The sequence below is a fragment of the Sinocyclocheilus rhinocerous genome, unplaced genomic scaffold (genome assembly GCF_001515625.1).
Source record: "Sinocyclocheilus rhinocerous isolate Xijiao unplaced genomic scaffold, SAMN03320098_v1.1 scaffold345, whole genome shotgun sequence".
Classification (NCBI taxonomy): Eukaryota; Metazoa; Chordata; class Actinopteri; order Cypriniformes; family Cyprinidae; genus Sinocyclocheilus; species Sinocyclocheilus rhinocerous.
Window position 1 is genome coordinate 295856 of NW_015630020.1, and position 18871 is coordinate 314726.

General features: G+C 41.9%; 2 protein-coding genes across 3 annotated transcripts in view; one reads left to right on the forward strand and one right to left on the reverse strand.

The window, feature by feature from the left end:
• Window positions 1–3767, forward strand: part of LOC107739468 (tight junction associated protein 1 (peripheral)) — a 51518-nt gene extending 47751 nt beyond the window's left edge. For both annotated transcript variants that reach the window (XM_016551580.1, XM_016551581.1), the window contains one exon: window positions 184–3767. In XM_016551580.1, coding sequence (XP_016407066.1) covers window positions 184–1620 — 1437 coding nt within the window. In that variant the 3' untranslated portion in view covers window positions 1621–3767. The remainder of the gene's footprint in view (window positions 1–183) is intronic.
• A 5057-nt stretch (window positions 3768–8824) lies between these two features.
• LOC107739469 (leucine-rich repeat-containing protein 73-like) lies at window positions 8825–13915 on the reverse strand. The gene is made up of 2 exons (XM_016551582.1): window positions 13723–13915; window positions 8825–9144 (listed from the first exon to the last, which is right to left on the reverse strand). Exons 1-2 carry the CDS (start codon window positions 13904–13906, stop codon window positions 9071–9073), a joined length of 258 nt encoding a protein of 85 aa, XP_016407068.1. The 5' UTR covers window positions 13907–13915; the 3' UTR covers window positions 8825–9070.
• Between the last annotated feature and the right edge of the window lie 4956 nt (window positions 13916–18871).

Here is an 18871-nt window from a genome sequence, read left to right on the forward strand (position 1 = left end):
AGGCCATTTGAATGCCTGCTGGTGGTTACAATAAAGTTCTCATTATCCAGGATTTTTTCAGGTTGATGGATAACTTGTCATTTTAACATTTGAAAACCAATTTCTAAAATGAGCTCTACTGCAGGAAAAGTAAACCTTTGTCACGTTTGTTTGTGTGTTTATTTTCTCTACAATGTTTTGCAGTTGCCATATGAGCTACAGGACATGGTGAACAAGCACATGAAGAGTAGCTTGCCTAACAAGACTCAGGGCTCTCAGGGAGCTCAAGCCCAGGATCCTGACACTCTAAGCCTGACTCCCGCAGACGTAGTGCCCACTTCAGTGATCGCTCGTGTTCTTGAGAAGCCGGAGCCCCTGGTGCTCAACTCAGCCCAGTCTAGCAGCAGTGCAGGTCGGCCAGTGGCTGAAGATGTGTTCGTACACGTGGACATGACAGGACCCCAAGACAACAGTGGAGGGCGTGAAAACGGGGGTCCTGTTCATGCCAGGCCTCCTGTGGGAGCTGGTTCTGATCAGCAGCATGTAAATGGCATGTGTCGAAGCCAGGGCAGCCTGGATGGTCCAACAGGAGAAGATGGGGCAGCCCCTTCTTTTGAGAAGTTGAATCCTTACCCAGCACCTCCACCACCAAACCCGCTGTACCCTGGTCGCAAAGTGATCGAGTTCTCCTCCGATGACAAAGTCAAGATTCCCAAGAACAGTCCACTGCCCAATTGCACCTACGCTACTCGTCAGGCCATTTCTCTTAGTCTTGTGCAGAGCGAAGAGGAGGCAGCCGAGCGCCAGCGCACCGTGCCCAATAGCCCTGCTGTGTCTGATGGGGGTTGGCGGTCTGGTACCTCCTCATCTTCTGGTGGAGGGCATGCTTCTCACCAGCACACACCTCCACAGATGGATGCTACGGACACCCTCTCCAGTCATTCAAGTCCCTTTAGCAGCCCCCCTCAGCCTCCGAGCGCCTTTGCAAGCTCTGGTAGCTCAGAGGAGGACCTACTGACCAACTGGCAGCGCATGTTTGTAGAAAAAATTGCACCATCCATAGAAGGCTCCCTCGTCAACCGCACGTCCTTCAGCAGTGAGATGGTGAAAGATCTCCAAAGAAGTCACAACAGAAAATCAGGAGTAGGGGCTTTGAGAGGTGCTTACTCTGATGGCGAGGAGGGATCCTCAGCCCAGAGCTGGACAGCAAGTAGAGAGTCCAGTTTGGATACAGACACCAGCAGCGTGGCAGACCTCCGGGCAAAAAAGACTCAATACGGTGGTGACTTTTCCCAGGAAGAGGGTGAACACCTACTGATGGCCCTTGATCCACTTGACAATGATGGTGCTAGTGGTGACACCATGGTCACCATTGAGAGCAGTCCAGCCTCTGCTAAGCGTCAAGAGTTTGCTGAAGATGCTGGATCTGCAGGAAGTTCAGCTGAGGAGCGAGATAGCCTGCCCCAGGACTTTCCTGTCATCGGCTCAAGAGTCCTAGCTGCCCTTGAGGATTATGCAGACAAGCCCCCTCAGACTGGCTCCTCACGACCTCTGAAGAGCCCCAAGAGAATGGGGGTTCATCACTTGCACCGCAAAGACAGCCTTACCAGAGCTCAAGAGCATGGGAACTTGCTGGACTGAGACTTCCAGGCTTACTCTTCTCTTTTTTTTTACCTTGAGTGCTCTTCGTCTTACTAGCAATCTCTAGGCATAGCAGCATACGACAAGCGGAAGGGATCGGATCAGCGTTGCTGTAGTTATCCCTGATCATGCTGCTGTTGCTGAGGCATCATTGTAACTCTTCTGTCCTCTCTCTGAAGCTTGGAGCTCTTTTATCTGTGGAACCTTATGGTATTGATGGCATCCGTGGTGAAGTACTTCAGTCAGTCCGGCTTTCCGTGGACGGTGCTTCAGGGATCGTACAAGAATGTCATAAAAGACATTCCTAGTCCAAGACTTGATTCTGTTTGATGTGACACGATCGAGTGGGCAACAGTAGGACATAGCCATACAATTACACTTCTGTAAGAGAAAGAGTTCAAGATTGAGCAGCATTAGGAAGGATCCCTGTGGCACTCTACGGACATGGAACATCTCACATAATGGGTGTTTTGACATTTGCTTTTGCCCTGGGGTGAGAGTTTTCTACCCAGATAATGATATCTATCCAGTATCCCAGTGCAAGTCCTTTGTTACGGGAGATTGGGATGGCACCAAATGGCCACAGCTTCACAGATACCACTGTGTCAGGCATTCTGCTGGCTGAAGCAGATTAAATGTAATCTATGGGACTCTCTTGTCAATTTCCAGTGCCTAACCCTTGCTCTGACAGAGGGGGCTCTCCATCACCCTTTAAAAGAACATCTTGTTCCTTTAGCCTGCTTTTAGTCATCATAAACTGAGAGGATCCTTCACCTCCAATTTTCAGTTACCTCTCTTCATTGATCTACCACTGTATTTCAACACCCAAGCTATAGACAGCTTTTGTACTTTAATAATTTGATTTTGATGTATTCGGTATATGTTTTAATGATCAAGTATACTTCCTGATTTTCATTCTCATCTGTTTTGTTTGACTAATTAGTATTTAAAACCGATTATGATTTTAAGTAAATATATAGAGTTTTTTGTGTATTTATTTGTCTTTTGCTGGTCTAAAGTGTCCCATTACTTCCCTCAAAGCAGTTGAGCAATTGCAGAAGTGTGTATAAGTGAATAGGTTACTAAATCCTGTCATGAAATGAGAAGGTATACAATCCCTTTTACACATTAGTTGTTACACTGTAATACAATAGAAATCCAACCTAAATAGTGCTGTTTGGCATTTTAAATATTTAATCAAATTTTTTTTTTCAAAGGTCAGTATTTAAAGAGTAAAAAAACCTCTACAAGTAAGGCTGAAACGTTAAAATGTGTCATTGGTATTTCATGTCCTCCAATTCAGAGATGTATTAATGTGACCCTTTGCTGCTGACGGCACAAATTGTCTTTCAGAGGGCATATTAATATTTCAAAACTATGCATATAGTACTGTGTAAAAACACCACAAAAACCTAGCAAAGCTTTCTCTCTGTTATGATGACATTACTGACTTCTAAATAAAAAACAATGAGCTAAAAAGCTGAAATTTCAGCCAGAAACATGCCTTTGTTAGAGTGGCACTGACAAGAACACATTATTTAGATGATTTTTGTTTGTTTGTTCTTTTTAAACCCTGATTTCAAGAAAAGCCATGTTTTGATCTTAACGAATGTAATCATCTTTATGTAGCATCCGTTTTCATTGGTTCCTCATTCTTTAGCTGATGCTAATGCTGTATGTATTTTAAGGGGACTGTGCATCCCGCCATCATTTGGTGTGTTTTTCTGTGTGTATTTTTGTGTGTAAATCTGATTCCTCATGATTATGGATGATCAATCTGTCCAGCAGATACTTTCTACAAGTTGTTGTTTTTTCTGTGCTGAGTGTTCCCATCATAAATTTCAGTCGTTTCATTTCAAGCCTTGTTCAAATAGCATTTTAACATTTATCAGCTTTTCTCAAACAATACGTTTCAGATGCAACGACTACAAGCATCCACATTCTTTTGTTTTGATAAATATATTTTAGAGACAATTCAACTCTGTGTTGCCTTTTTAAGTGCTTGCGTTGTGCTTTTTATTTGCAGTAAGTTTTAGTCTGTTGACCAGTCATTATCCAGATGTCCCACCCTGGGTCAAGTACTTCATGCAGTAGTGTACTTTAAAAATTGGTGGGTTTTTTTGTATCTGGACAGCATACTCTCCACCCTTACTGATTTGAGACATTTACCCTACAGGTGATACGCAACAGTATTATTCATGCATAAGAGTATGTTGTGTACTTACGATTTTTAGGATTTGTCTTTTATTTATGAACATATCAGTGAGTCAGAAGGTACAGAAGCATGTATTACATTTTAACGGTATTCCTGGAAGGACACCAGACTTTTGTAAAACGCTTGCTGTATATATTCACCTCATAGCTGGTCTGCCACAGCACTCCTTGCCCTGAATAATTCAGCTATATGTTCCTCAGTGAAGGGCAGAATGTGCTCCCAAGTCCACACTTACTCTTCTTGTCTTACACTTTGATAACTACATACGAAGACCAAAGTGTAAGACAAGAAGAGTAAGTGTGGACTTGGGAGCACATTCTGCCCTTCACTGAGGAACATATAGCTGAATTATTCAGGGCAAGGAGTGCTGTGGCAGACCAGCTATGAGGTGAATATATACAGCAAGCGTTTTACAAAAGTCTGGTGTCCTTCCAGGAATACCGTTAAAATGTAATACATGCTTCTGTACCTTCTGACTCACTGATATGTTCATAAATAAAAGACAAATCCTAAAAATCGTAAGTACACAACATACTCTTATGCATGAAGAATACTGTTGCGTATCACCTGTAGGGTAAATGTCTCAAATCAGTAAGGGTGGAGAGTATGCTGTCCAGATACAAAAAAAACACACAAAAAAACCCACCAATTTTTAGTGTACTTTAAAAATTGGTGGGTTTTTTTGTGTGTTTTTTTTGTATCTGGACAGCATACTCTCCACCCTTACTGATTTGAGACATTTACCCTACAGGTGATACGCAACAGTATTCTTCATGCATAAGAGTATGTTGTGTACTTACGATTTTTAGGATTTGTCTTTTATTTATGAACATATCAGTGAGTCAGAAGGTACAGAAGCATGTATTACATTTTAACGGTATTCCTGGAAGGACACCAGACTTTTGTAAAACGCTTGCTGTATATATTCACCTCATAGCTGGTCTGCCACAGCACTCCTTGCCCTGAATAATTCAGCTATATGTTCCTCAGTGAAGGGCAGAATGTGCTCCCAAGTCCACACTTACTCTTCTTGTCTTACACTTTGGTCTTCGTATGTAGTTATCAGTCTTGCTCTGCAATATATGGGAGTACCATTAATAGCCCATGATTAATTGAATTGTAACTACCCACCATGCTGAATAATTAATATTTTATCATGTTCTAAAATAGTTTTGTGATGCTTTAAAGAGACAAGAGTACAGCCCATCAGGGTCTCGCATGACGAAATAGAATCTCTTAAATATTTCAGTCTCGTCAGATGTTACACGGGCCGCAGGTCATGCAAATAAATACAAAAAAGACACGACAATGGTCAGAATGTGCAATACACTGAGTGCATAAATAGGACTTTCTCCTCTGCTCTCATGCAACTTTAATAACTCAAATTTAATTGCACGCATAAGAGACGTGCACATCATCTTTAATCCAAGGTGACCCGCTGGTGTGCTGTGCGCAAGTCATTCAAAAGCTTTGCTGAGCGAGCCAGCCAGCCAGCCAGCCAGGAGTCGAACCTAGAATCTTCTGATCCGTAGTCCATTGCGCCATATTATTATCTTTTCATTCTTACATTTAAACAGGCTTTTGCCCTCTTTGCACTTTTGACACTGGCAACAGAGCTTGTTCAGGGCGCAGATTTGCTGGTTTTACCTGTTCTAATAGCCTGAATGCCTCTTTGTAAAATCTGCATTGCATTGTGAGATTCACAAAATGACATCCTTGCATTTTTGCGAAATCACACAAGCAAGAGTGCTGTTATGGTAAATATCAGCACAGTTTCAGATTCACACACGAACGATGCACGATGGCGAATGTGATAATGATTGTGTATGCAGGGGTGTCGCTAGACCCTTACTGGAATATTAATGATAAATATTTTCATCTGATTATGGCGGTTATCATTTCCAACTTATTTTGCAATGCAGACATATTTTCTGTGAATGTGTTAGACTTCCACTTCATTAACCACTATAGGTAAATAAATAGAAGAAAAATGCAATAATTGGTAACACTATTTGCTCTACTAACCAGTGTGTTTATGACTACGATAAGAGCTTAAACTAATATGACATCAAATGCCAGTTTGCAGTATTAAGCAGTCTAATGGATTATTTTTGTACAGATAAAATTACTAAACGCGAATGACACTGGAATAAGGCGACCAGGTTTCTGAAAATCCTATTTCAGTGGTCTAAATCTAATTAAAATCTCATTTGTTATTATCTAAAGAACGTTTGAACAATTTAGTTTTTTTAGTTGTTATGGGTTCCCTATACTGTTATTGCAATTCATTTTGTTTAGTTTGATTATGATGATTTGGGTCTGTGCATGACCTGATGTTTTATTTGAATCAGGACTGAGGTCATGTGAACATCACGGCGCGCTCAACACTCTCATGCACTGTATGTTTCAGTCATACTCGAAGCAGGAGGGCGCCCTCGAGCAGAAAGTCCAAGACGGACTCATAGAAATAAAAACTTATGACGTAAAGTCCAAATATCCACACTTGCGGTCTTGGCCAATTGAGAGCGCATGCACTGGACAGGAAGTAAGTGCACAAGACTGTACCAGGTCTTAAAAACGCCAAAACGCAGTGCCCTTAACGCACACTAAATCTCCGGAGCAGTATTCGAAACTATCCTGCACATATAAGCAAAGTGTGTGAAAGATTCGAAACGCCCCTGTTTTTACGCAACTGTTAAATATACAATAAATTAATTTGGAATAACATACATTTTAGACATTAATATCGCCAGTTACTTACTGTTTTTGCTCAGCCAAGGGAAAAGCAATAGCAGGATTAATCGTCGCGTCTTCGAAATGCTCACAGTGCTGTGTTTGATTCCTGAATGAATCCGTGTTTTCGACGACCATTGGTGATTCAATGACTAAAGATACGGACGTAACCTGCAGAAAGACTTGAGATGATTCCAGACTCGGTCAGCATTTTTGTGCACTACGTGTCCTGGCTCAGATCTCATTTCAGTTCCTTCCAGATCAGACTAATGAGTATTTCATCATGCTGAATCCTTTAGCATACTCCTGTCAGAGAAGAGGATTCATTACAGCATTGCCCACTGGAAAATTGGCCTTCCATTTGTCTCAGTTCTTTAGCAGCTTGGTAGATAGATTGGAGGCCTTTCATTAATTATAGACAACGATCTACTTCCTTATTATTTGCCTTTCCTGGCAGCTGCTGAATGAGAGAGGAGATAGACATTAGGTTGGTGTTGGTGTCCATTTCCTTATTCGATCCCTGATCGGAAATAGAGAGCTGCTTATTCAAAGTTATGGAAGTCGAACAGTAGATATAGTACCTAAAAATAACTGAAAGCAAAATAAATGTGCAAGGTCAGAAATGAACTTTTGCATCGAGGGACACAATTTCCAGGGGCATTTTTTTTCATTGGTAAAGACCTTTTTTTTTATAATTACTTTATAATAATAATTTTTTATAATTAATTATTATAAAACTTCAACTGCAGCGTTTACAGCAGTTGCATTGCATTCATAAGCTCAAAGGAAACGTGTGATTGGTTATAATGTTCAACGTTGCATATATACAGTGCCGCTTGAAAGTTTGCGAACCCTTTAGAATTTTCTATATTTCTGCATAAATATGACCCAAAACATAATCAGGTTTTCACACAAGTCCTGAAAATAGACAAAGACAACCCAATCAAACAAATGAGACAAAAATCTTTACTTTTTCATTTATTTATTGAGAAAAATTCTCCAGTTATATATCTGTGTGGTGCAAAAGTATGTGAATCTCTAGGATCAGCAGTTAATTTCAAGGTGAAATTAAGAGTCCATCTGTCCAGAGGTGTTTTCATTCAGTGAAATGCTTGTTTGTTTGGGTTCTCTTGGTCTACTTTCAGAAATTTTGATTATGTTTTGAGTCATATTTATGCTGAAATATAGAAAATTCTAAAGGGTTCACAAACTTTCAAGCAGCACTGTATATATATATATATATATATATATGAGCAGTGAGCTCATTGACTACCGATGCAGGAGAGAACCAATCAGCTGTGCCATGTGATAATGTCACCAGGTCAGATTGAGTTAGACCTATCGGACTGCGCCATCTAGAGTTTCATGCCAGAACTCTGTATATATATAAATTCTTTATTCAGTCTCTAACTCTGACTGAACACAATATATTTACGTAATATCACACAAACAAGTGTTGATGTACTGAATGTCATAATATTCAGACAAACAGCATGATTGCAAGTTAAATATTGTCTTTATGCAACAGTTATTAATGTTGACCAGTGTTTATATACATATGCCTGGCGACTAATGTTTTTTCCAGAATGAACAAAATATCTGTCATAACGCACATAGTTTTCTAGTAATTCTGAAGGCCTTGATTAGTTGATTAAGGTGTTCAATTAGGGATGATTAAAAGCCATTTTAGAGCAAATACATGGAGATGATGAATATCCTGTTGTTAAATGTATGTACATAATACATTATATAATGTAATGCATATACAGTAATGCATGCTTCACATAGTGTTGCAACATGATATGCTCTGGCCGTTCTCGTCATAAAAGAGGGTTGTAAATCTAGATTTTGTGTAAATACATTTTGGCTGTATGCTGCACAAAGCTTGTGAACCACACTCTATGGTGGACTGAATTATTCACTCTGCACAAATGCTTTTAATACCCTCATGCTATAACTGCATCTTAAATACTCAAAAACTACAGACTCTACAGCTGATTTCATAAGAAAAACGGATCTCCAAAAACAGCGAGCTTTGGGAAATGTTAAAGGTGTCTGAATAAATTTTGGTTTGACTGTGTGTGTGTGTGTGTATATAAGAACAATATATGCAATAATGTATATATATTTGGCTGGTTTATCTTAGCAGTTATTCCCTGTTTGTACACACAACAAGAACAAAAAAAGCAGAGCAAAACGCATTTAAAAAGGTGTAAACCGATTTATTCAGGCATCAGGCCATCACATCAACCCTATACAGCTCATCTAACAGAGTATACTGTTATTGGTTAAATACAGTATATTTATAAATAGACTGTACATCTGTAAAATAAATAATTCACTATTGCGTATTATAAGTCACTTGGTGTTTAAGGTTTCTGTTCCAGCTTTGAACTGTCTTGCGCTAAGTGCTACAGGTCATGCGGCGTGAGAGGTTGCACACTATCTGGTGGTCTCGCAGTAGTTGTACAGTGCAAGCACAAAGCATCAGCAGCTCCAGTTTCACATCTCAGTCTCTGCCAAAAAGCTCTCACCCAGTCCTGATGTCATCAGGACCATCTGGGAGCTGGAAGAGTCTGGAAGGGTCAGAGACAATTTGGTAAATGTTTGAAATGTGTGAAGAGGACAGGAATTTGGCTTTTCCAATTCTGAACGACTAAAGATTTTTCTTTCTAGGGATAGTTCACATTCTCTCATCTTTATTCACCCTCAAACCTGCATTGACTTTCTTTTACCCGATATACACTATACTGCTTACCAAGACTGCATTTACTTGATCAAAAATACAAAAAATACCGTAATATTGTGAAATACTATTATAATTTAAAATAACAGTTTGTTATTTTAAATATTTTTTACAAATATAATTAATTCCTGTGATCAAAGCTGAATTTTCAGCATCATGAGACACATGAGAAATCATTTTAATATGTTGATTTGCTGCTCATTATTTTCAATGTTAAGAACAGTTGTTCTGCTTCATAGTTCCCTTCTGAGGAAACTCTGAACTGTGTCCTCTAGAGGTCGCTATGAGTAGGTCCACTACTGAGGGGGAGGTGAGTACTTCACCATTTACCCAAGTTTGTAGATAGCGTTTGCATGAGTGCGTTCGCCTCTCGCGGGAATAGTGACGCATTTGCGGCAGCGGTTCCCGTTCTCGCTTGATTTCCGAGGTAATCTAGCGCTTGGGCGGAGCGTGTTTAGCTCCCGCGGGAGCTGAATGCATGCTGAACGCGTTGCGGTCGCGGTGAGAATTGTCTGCCCATTGCCGCGATTCGCGGTTGATGGGCAGAACAGGGAAAGGACCTGACGGGAAATTTCTCCCTATCAGTAATTTCCTTTTGTTCTTATGTGTATAGTTCCTCCCCTGCTAAAATCAGAACCTCTCGCTGTTGACCGATCATGGTGATGGTAGCTCACCCGTCGGTACTGGATCCAGGCTGGATGATAGCCCTGCATCTTCGGCTTCATGCTTTCTGGACCACGCAGCCGAGTTGCGGGGCCTCTGCGAGAGCCCTTTTAGCCGATAAGGTCCGCAGTATAACGCTGAAACTTCAGGACCCGCGGGTCCTCCATTCGGGTGAGCATTTTTCGGAGTATAATGCTTTGTGATGTGCTTCCTGATGTCCTGGCTGGGTGTTTGCTTCAAGAAGCTGCCCCGGCCAATTCCGAGGTATGAGTGAGATGTGTTTCTGCGGAAACCCTTCCTGAGTGCTTCGGCTCCGAGGAGCAGTAGCTCTTCATGCATGGATGGGTTAATGGGTCCCGTTGTTTCTCAGGTTATCTTCGGGTCTAGTTAAACGGGACCCATGCTCTCTATTGAGATAGAGAGCATGGGATTGTGTTCAGCTGCATCAGTTGATGGTCTCTCTTTGGGCCCTGCTAGACTGCCCTTCTAATCTAGCACTGCCTTCTGGTCGAGGTGAGAAATGCTCCCCTCACTGCGAGGGTTAGCTATGAGCCTGTTTTCTGACTGTGTTTTAAGGTTAGGACCTCTGTGAGCACCTCCCCTGCTAAAGTCAGAACCTCTCGCTGTTGACCGATCATGGTGATGGTAGCTCACCCGTCGGTACTGGATCCAGGCTGGATGATAGCCCTGCATCTTCGGCTTCATGCTTTCTGGACCACGCAGCCGAGTTGCGGGACTTCTGCGAGAGCCCTTTTAGCCGATCAGGTCCGCAGTATAACGAGTCCTTCTCTCTACTTGAGAGTTAGGTACTTTGCCCCTGGGCTATTGATCACTTCGGTCAAGCTGGGTTCCTCTCCCTTAGCTAAGGGTCGAGCACTCCGCTCTTTGAGCTCTGTGATCAGGTAGTTTGGCCGCTTTCTGCCTCCCTGATTAGTTGCCCCTATTTGGTCAAGCCTAGCAGTGCTCCCCTCACCTTAGAGGGTTACATTTGAGCATGCCGCTCCCAATTGAGCGTCTGAGGCCTCCTCTCAGGGAAAAGCAGGTCCTACGGTTTTGGAGCTCCATTGAGCAGCAGCCTCAGGTTGTTAGGCCTCTCTCTGCCTCCCTGTTAGGCTGCTCTCTTTGTTGGTGAGTTTAGCAGTGCTTTCCTCACCTTAGAGGGTTACCTTTGAGCACGCCACTCCCAATTGAGCTTCTGAGGTCTCCTCTTATCGGGTCCTCCGCTCCTTGGAGCTCTATTGAGCAGCATCCTTAGATTGTTAGGCCTTTCTCTGCCTCCCTGTTAGGCTGCTCTCTTTGTTGGTGAGTTTAGCACGCCACTCCCAATTGAGCGTCTGAGGTCTCCTCTCATCAGGTCCTCCGCTCCTTGGAGCTCCATTGAGCAGCAGCCTCAGGTTGTTAGGCCTCTCTCTGCCTCCGTGTTAGGCTGCTCTCTTTGTTGGTCGAGCTTAGCAGTGCTCCTATCACCTAGAGGGTCACCAATGAGCACACTGCTCCCAATTTGAGGTCTGTCCTGTGACTGTTATGGTTGAGTTGGCGATACTCCCCTCACATGGAGGGTTTTTCTATGAGATACACCTTTTTCAATCTACATGTGCTCTAAGCATGCGGCCTCCCGCTGAATTATTGTCACTCCTTGAGTGGGTCCCAGTCACGTAGGGTCTAGGCCTGTCTAAGGGACAGTTTTTTGGCTACCCTTTAGTAACAGTGTTTCTAAATCCATGCTATGGTAAGTGCACACACTGAGCTTCTGTGCACTTTCTAAAATCCACATTGTGGTAAGTGTGCACGCTAGGAATTCTGCACACTTTCTAAAATCCTGTATGGTAAGGGTTACACGCTGTCAGCCTCGTTTCCTTTCTCTGAGTTGGCTAGGCCCCGGTTTTCACCTTGGGCTCCACTCAATCTACTGTATGTATCCCTGTTGGTACATTACGGTATTTCTAAATCCATATCTATGGTAAGTGCACACGCTAGTTATCTGTGCACTTCTCTATCCATATTCATGGTAGGTGTGCACGCTAGCCTTTGTGCACATTTTTTAAAACCCTTTATGGTAAGGGTGATGCGATGCTGGCCTCGTCCCCTTTCTCGGAGTTGGCTCTGGCCCCGGTTTTTACCTTGGGCCCCACTCTCCGCGTACACGCTTTTGTAGACAGGGTGTTGCTACTAAGTCCCCTGGGTATCTTGTGATCCTCGGGCAGCTCTTTCGTAGAGCAGGAGGTAGTCCCTGTGTGACAGGCCAGGATATGGGTTATGTTAGCCCTGGTACTTGGCTTAAAGGAATCCTTTTTATTTTTAATTCCAAGCCTTGAGCTTTGCCCTGGGCTCGGGCTTTATACAAGCCAGCCCTTACAGGTAAGTTCTTTGGTGCACAGCTCAGGCCTTTGGCCGTAGGGGGTTATGTCACTGATAGCTGTCAAAACGTCCTAGGGGCAGCTCCACTGACTTGGTTGAGTTGGTACTTAGTGCTCGCCTTAGTTTTGGCATGCATTCCCCTCAGCATGGCAGCGTGGGTGTACCGTTCCCCATAGCGACCTCTAGAGGACGCAGTTCGAAGTTCCCTCGGAAGGGAACGTCTTAGGTTACGTATGCAACCATGGTTCCCTGAGAAGGGAACGAGACACTGCGTCCTCTAGTTTCCTTGCCATGCTTCGGACGCAAGCTTCAGACGAAGAAGCAGATGACGTGTTATCCCAGTGCCCTTTTACCGCAGGGTAATGACGTCATAGGCTGTCGCCGGCCAATATCATTGTCGTGTTTAGATAGAGGACGCAGTGTCTCGTTCCCTTCTCAGGGAACCATGGTTACATACGTAACCTGAGACGTTTTTGTGCAAGCCTTTTTCATGATTCCTTGATGAATAAATGTTCAGTTAGAACAGAATGTATTTGAATTTGAAATCATTTGAAATCATTTTTTAAAACAATCTAAAAGTCTTTACTGTTTGTGTTCTTTCTGAATAAATGTCTTTAAAAAAAATCTTATTGACCCCAAACTTTTGAACAGGCAAGTATAGTAATGGAAATGAGAGGGGACTGGGTCTTTCAGGCTCCAAAATGACAAAAAAAATACATTAAAGTACCAAAAAAATAATCCATTCGACTTCTGTAGAATGTACCAAAAATCATTAACGTATAAAGAAAATGTAGGCTATTTTTCTGAAAATCGTTGAGTATAACAGTCTTTCTGTAAAAATGGGGCATCGACACTATTGACAGCATTGGTTTTAGTGAAATAGAGTACTTCTTTGATACTTTTAAGGTGATTTTTTTTGTTACCTCCAAGTCCCCATTCACTTTCATTATATGGAAAGGAATGACCAGGATTTGCTTCCAAAAACTCATCTTTTGTGCAGAAAAGAAAGTCGAATAGGTTTGGAGTGACATGAGGGTGAGTGATGATAAAATGATCATTTTCAGCCGAACTATTCCTTTCGGATTTAACCTTGCTAATAATAACCTCTAAGTCGAATGACTTTAGGATATACAGGACAGAGAACTCACAACTTGGCCCTTATAAGAAATTCATATTTCTGTTTCGTAAGTAGAAATGATCTCTCCTAAATAATGCATGAGTAATGTCAATTTCTGTACTTCCCTTTTGCCCCAGCCTCTTAGAACCAGTTACTCTAGGAAAGTCATCCACACACAAAGAGGGAAAGAGAAAGTGGAAGAGAAATCTAAATGAAACAGTCTTGAAGCAAAGAGAACAGGCTGAGAGAGTGAGGCTGGTCAGCCCTTACTGCTGTGGGGAACCCAGGCTGGTTTCTCCCTGGGGGTCACCAAGCGTCCGTGCGCCTCTCCGTCTTTATCCTCCTCCTCCTCGCCTTCAGAGAGGAGATCTGAGATTTGCTGCTGCAGCTCAGGGCTGATGTCGTTCTCGGCTAGAACCAGCACACGCAGGCTGGTGGGGTAGTTCTCCACCATGTCTAGGAAGACCTGACCACAGAGAAACAAGGAAGGCATTACGCTTAAAGCATGAAGTATTACATGGAAAGAACTGGGAGGAAATGAAGTGCAATGACATATGTGTTAATAATACACATACAAAATTATAAACTTTTGATACTCCAACATAGCAGGTGGAGGTACTGCACTGGTTGCAACCCATCATAATATAGAAAAAAGAAGACGATGAAATGCGTAACTACTACTTCTGCACAAAATCATGTTGTCGGAGATGACACTCTACCCACACCTGAAAAAGTTACCTCACCAGTGTATGAGTTTTTTTAAATCTGTAATAAAAGATGATAATTTCAACTATTAAGATTTCACAGCAAATAAAACGATAATATCACAAATGAAAAAATATAATTGGAATCACTTTTAGAAAAAATTTTCCAGCTGTTGAACGATAAAAACATTGACAGCCAATCTGAATCCAGCTGAACGATAAAAACATTGACAGCCAATCGGAATCCAGCTGATGAACGATAAAAACATTGACAGCCAATCGGAATCCAGCTGATGTTAAAAGCGCTTGAGCATTAAAGCAGCAGATGACAACTGTAGCATATGCTTATAATAAACAGAACATGGTGTGGATGATATTATAGATATCAATATACTTATCTTTATAGTTATGGTTCTTGGTGTGAACAGCCCAGTCTAAGTGCTGGAAGTGCACTTAGTACAGGAAGTGCTGATTAAGAGTTAAGATTACAAATTCTCTCTCTACCTCCCTAAACGTGTATTTTGAAAACACAAAATAAAGTTAAAAGATGAATGTGAGTGATGGCACTATTCATTCATTTATTTTATACTTTCCCAAAATTTCTATGGAAATTGCAATAAAATTGTAAATTTGTATCGCTATTTATCGCAATATCGTATAGTCAAAATCTGATACAGTGTCAACCCTAATTAGTCACCTCATCACTGCATAACATTCATTTGCATAAAGCTGAACTCAAACGTTCAAACACAAGTGCAAATCTCATAGAAAATCATTGACTTCCGATTGCTGTCACAAGACGCTGTACTTGTGAATCCCCCTTAAAGGGATAGTTCAGTCAAAAATGCAAATGTTGTCATTTACTCACCCTCCACTAGATCCAAATACATTTACATATTTATGCACTTAATAAAAATACCCTGCAATTGTACTTTTGGTATACTACTGGTGTACTATAATAATAGTCAGCTAAATTGGAACAACTAATTTTGTACTTGATGCACTTTAATTGTGCGTAAGTAGTGCTGAAATCCAGCTAAAGATATACTGAAGTATATTGTAGTGTGCTAAAGTGGAACTATTGCAAGTATACTTCAGGTACACTTTAAATATCTTGTATTTAAAGAGCGATATTATTCGAAGATCATACAATTCTCATCAATTGTGACATTAAAACACATTTTAAGTTGATATTAAGAAATGTGCATTGTGCAAAAGTAGTACTCCAAATAAAGTTTAATTCAGTGTTTTTATATCAGTAAGTCTCGAGCGATATGTCAGTAAATATGTGAATATATTTGAACTATACTTAGTATGAAATAAATGTATCTTAAATATATTACTTTTTTTTACTAGGGAAAGTTGGCACAAATACTTGGATGACCCACTATACCTGCTTAGATTGCAACCAATGCATATTTTACCATCCAATGACACCAAGCAGAGTCATTACAACTATCATGACAGGAGTATGAACACTGAGAGCATGAAGAAATTCCCTGTACAATTTTGCCCTCTAGTGGAGAGTTATGAAAAAATAATCCTCTGCCAATTCTGCCTCCTGTTGACAGACTGAGTGAAAGTATGAGAGTTTTTAAAGGAATACTTTATCTGTTTAGTGATGTCATGTTGGATAGACCTTGTGATGTTTTCTTTCTTTCATGAAACACAGTCTAAGATTTATAAACCCAGACTTAACATCTCATTTTGTGTTTTACAGAAGAAAGATAATAAAATGAGGCCACAATGACACGAGAGTGACCAAGGAATTATGGCTTAAAGTTGTGCTTAATCCATTATTTTCCCCCACAGTGCTATTTTTCAGCAGGTGGTGATAGGAAAAGGTTTTGGATTGCTCGTCTGGTTTTCAAAGTACATATCTGATCTACATGCCCTGTCTCCTTTCAAGGGCAAAATGAATGAAGCCACTGCACAGATTACATTGCATGCATCACACAGCACTTACCCGCATGAACGTACACATAATTCATCACTGATTTAAATCAAAAAGTCCTAAGAATAGTGTTTACTCTTGGTGAACTCTATGGTAGGTATTTTAGAAATGCAGGAGTAGTGGTAGAGAAATTGGGTGGGAAAATGAAAACAATTAGATTCAAATAGGCATTAATATGAGTTAATTAATATCGAGTAATATTAAAGGCATTAATATCGAGTTTTGGAGTGCAACGAGATCATACTATTTTCTGCCTTATGAGAACAATTAACCTAAAAATGAAAATTCTCATCATTTACTCACATCATTTCTTTCTTCTGTGTTATTTTGAAGAATAATCACATTCTTCATGATATTCTTTATAGATTTACACTACTGTTCAAAAGTTTTGGGCCTGTAAGATTTGTAATGTTTTTAAGACACTGATGCTCATCAAGGCTGCATTTATTTGATTAAAATACAGTAAAAATTTTAAATGACTATTTTCTATGTGAATATATTTTAAAATGTAATTTATTCCAGTGATGCAAAGCTGAATTTTCAGCATCATTACTCCAGTCTTCAGTGTCACATGATTCTTCAGAAATCATTCAAATATACTGATTTGCAGCTCAAAACATGTCCTATTATTATCAACATTGAAAACAGTTGTGGCTCCTTAATATTTTTGTGGAAACTTAAAAAAAATAATTTCTGGATTCTTTGATGAAAACAAGTGCAAAAAACAGCATTTATTTGAAATAGAAAACTTTCGTAGCATTATAAATGTCTTTACTGTTGCTTTTGAACAATTTAATGCATCCAACAGTAGTTGCTGAAGTATTATTTCCTTTAAAGGGGTCATATGATGCGATTTCATTTTTTCCTTTCTCTTTGGAGTGTTACAAGCTCTTGGTGCATAAAGAAGATCTGTAAAGTTGTAAAGACTAAAGTCTCAAATCCAAAGAGATATTCTTTATAAAAGTTAAGAGTTAGCCACACCTACCTAAAACGGCTCGTTCGAACACGCCCCCACATATCTACCTCACTATGCGGGAAGATTTGCATAACGCCGCCCAAATGTTCACGCAAAGAAAAAAGGCGTAACTTTTATTCTCGCTGTAGTATTGTTGACGCTGCCGCCATGTCCTGAAGACGCTGTGTGCTTCATTGTGAAAGCGAAACTACTTTGTTTGGTCTTCCAAAAGAGAACGATATCCGCTTCGTCATGCCTAGAGCTGATCCGTGCTGATGGTTTTATGTTTACGCAATGCAACGCAACGCGTAAAATGACAGTATAAGTCATTATAATCAGTAGTTATGTCCCCACTGGATGCAACAAATGCCTCTTTTGTAATGGGTTTTAATGTTTTTGTCTCGTCGCTCCGGCCAGGACACGGCATCAACAGTATGTGAGGGGCGTAACATTTCTGTCTCACGCTTGAGGTATTCGGCCAATCACAACGCACTGGATAGCTGGCCAATCAGAGCACACCTCGCTTTTTCAGACCGATGAGCTTTGTAAAAATCGACGCGTTTCAAAAAGGCGGGGCATAGAGGAGAAACAATAATGTACAGTATGTGGAAAATAATGTGTTTTTTTAACTTTAAACCGCATAAACACATTTCATTACACCAAATACACAAAATAATGTTCTTTTTAGCAGCATCATATGACCCCTTTAACAAAACTCAATGAGACACAGCTAAATCAAATGAACACACTAGGAACAGGAACAGGAACATAACCAAATATGGGCACAGTCACACAGGTCACGGAGCACATGGGAAGCAAAACAACATTACCTCCCCCTCGGTGTGACATTACCTCCCCCTCCCGGAAGGCGCGTCCACGCGCCTCATAACTTCCAACGGGGTGGGGGGGTGAGTGCTCTGGAGGCCTCTAGAGACAGGCTTACACAGGACGGAAGACCTCCAGGGCGGTACCCATTCCGGGACCCATGGCGGATCAGGCAGCTCGGGGACCCATGGCGGAGCGGCCTCCGTGGCCTTGGCCTCGGCACTCGGCCCGGCCTCTACGTCCGGAGCCCTATAGCCGGGCCTCTACGGCCGGAGCCCTATAGCCCCCCTCCCCCCAAAAAAAATTTCCTTGGGGGAAATTTCGGGTTCTGAGGCCTTCCGTGGGCCTGGCTCGGGAACAGGGGCCCTTCTCTGGGCTGGACTTGGGAACAGAAGCCTTCTCTGTGCCCAACGTGGGAACAGGAGCCCTCTCTGGGCCCGACTTGGGAACATAGTCTCTTTCTGGACTGGACGTGGGAACCACAGCCCTCTCTGGGCTTAACTCAGGAACAGGAGCCCTCTCTGGGCTGGACTTGGGAACATAGTCTCTTTCTGGACTGGACGTGGGAACCACAGCCCTCTCTGGGCTTAACTCGTGAACAAGAGCTTTCTTGGGGCCTAACTCAGGAACAGGAGCCCTCTCTGGGCTGAACGTGGGAACAGGAGCCCTCTCTGGGCTGGACTTGGGAACATAGTCTCTTTCTGGACTGGCAGTGGGAAACACAGACCATCCTGGGCTTAACTCAGGAACAGGAGCCCTCTCTGGGCTGGACGTGGAAACAGGAGCCCTCTCTGGGCTGGATGTGGGAACAGAAGCCCTCTCCGGGCCCAACTTGGGAACAGGAGCTCTCTCTGGGCTGGACGTGGGAACAGGAGCCCTCTCTGGGCTGGATGTGGGAACAGAAGCCCTCTCCGGGCCCAACTTGGGAACAGGAGCTCTCTCTCTGGGCTGGACGTGGGAACAGGAGCCCTCTCTGGGCTG

Bases quoted from the DNA above. Each gene is read 5' to 3' on its own strand.
- LOC107739469 (XM_016551582.1), bottom strand. From the start codon at position 13,906: ATGGTGGAGAACTACCCCACCAGCCTGCGTGTGCTGGTTCTAGCCGAG. The intron at 9,145-13,722 runs GTAAGGGCTGAC...TGACCCTTCCAG, and splicing joins AGCCTGGGTTCCCCACAGCA to ACTCTTCCAGCTCCCAGATG.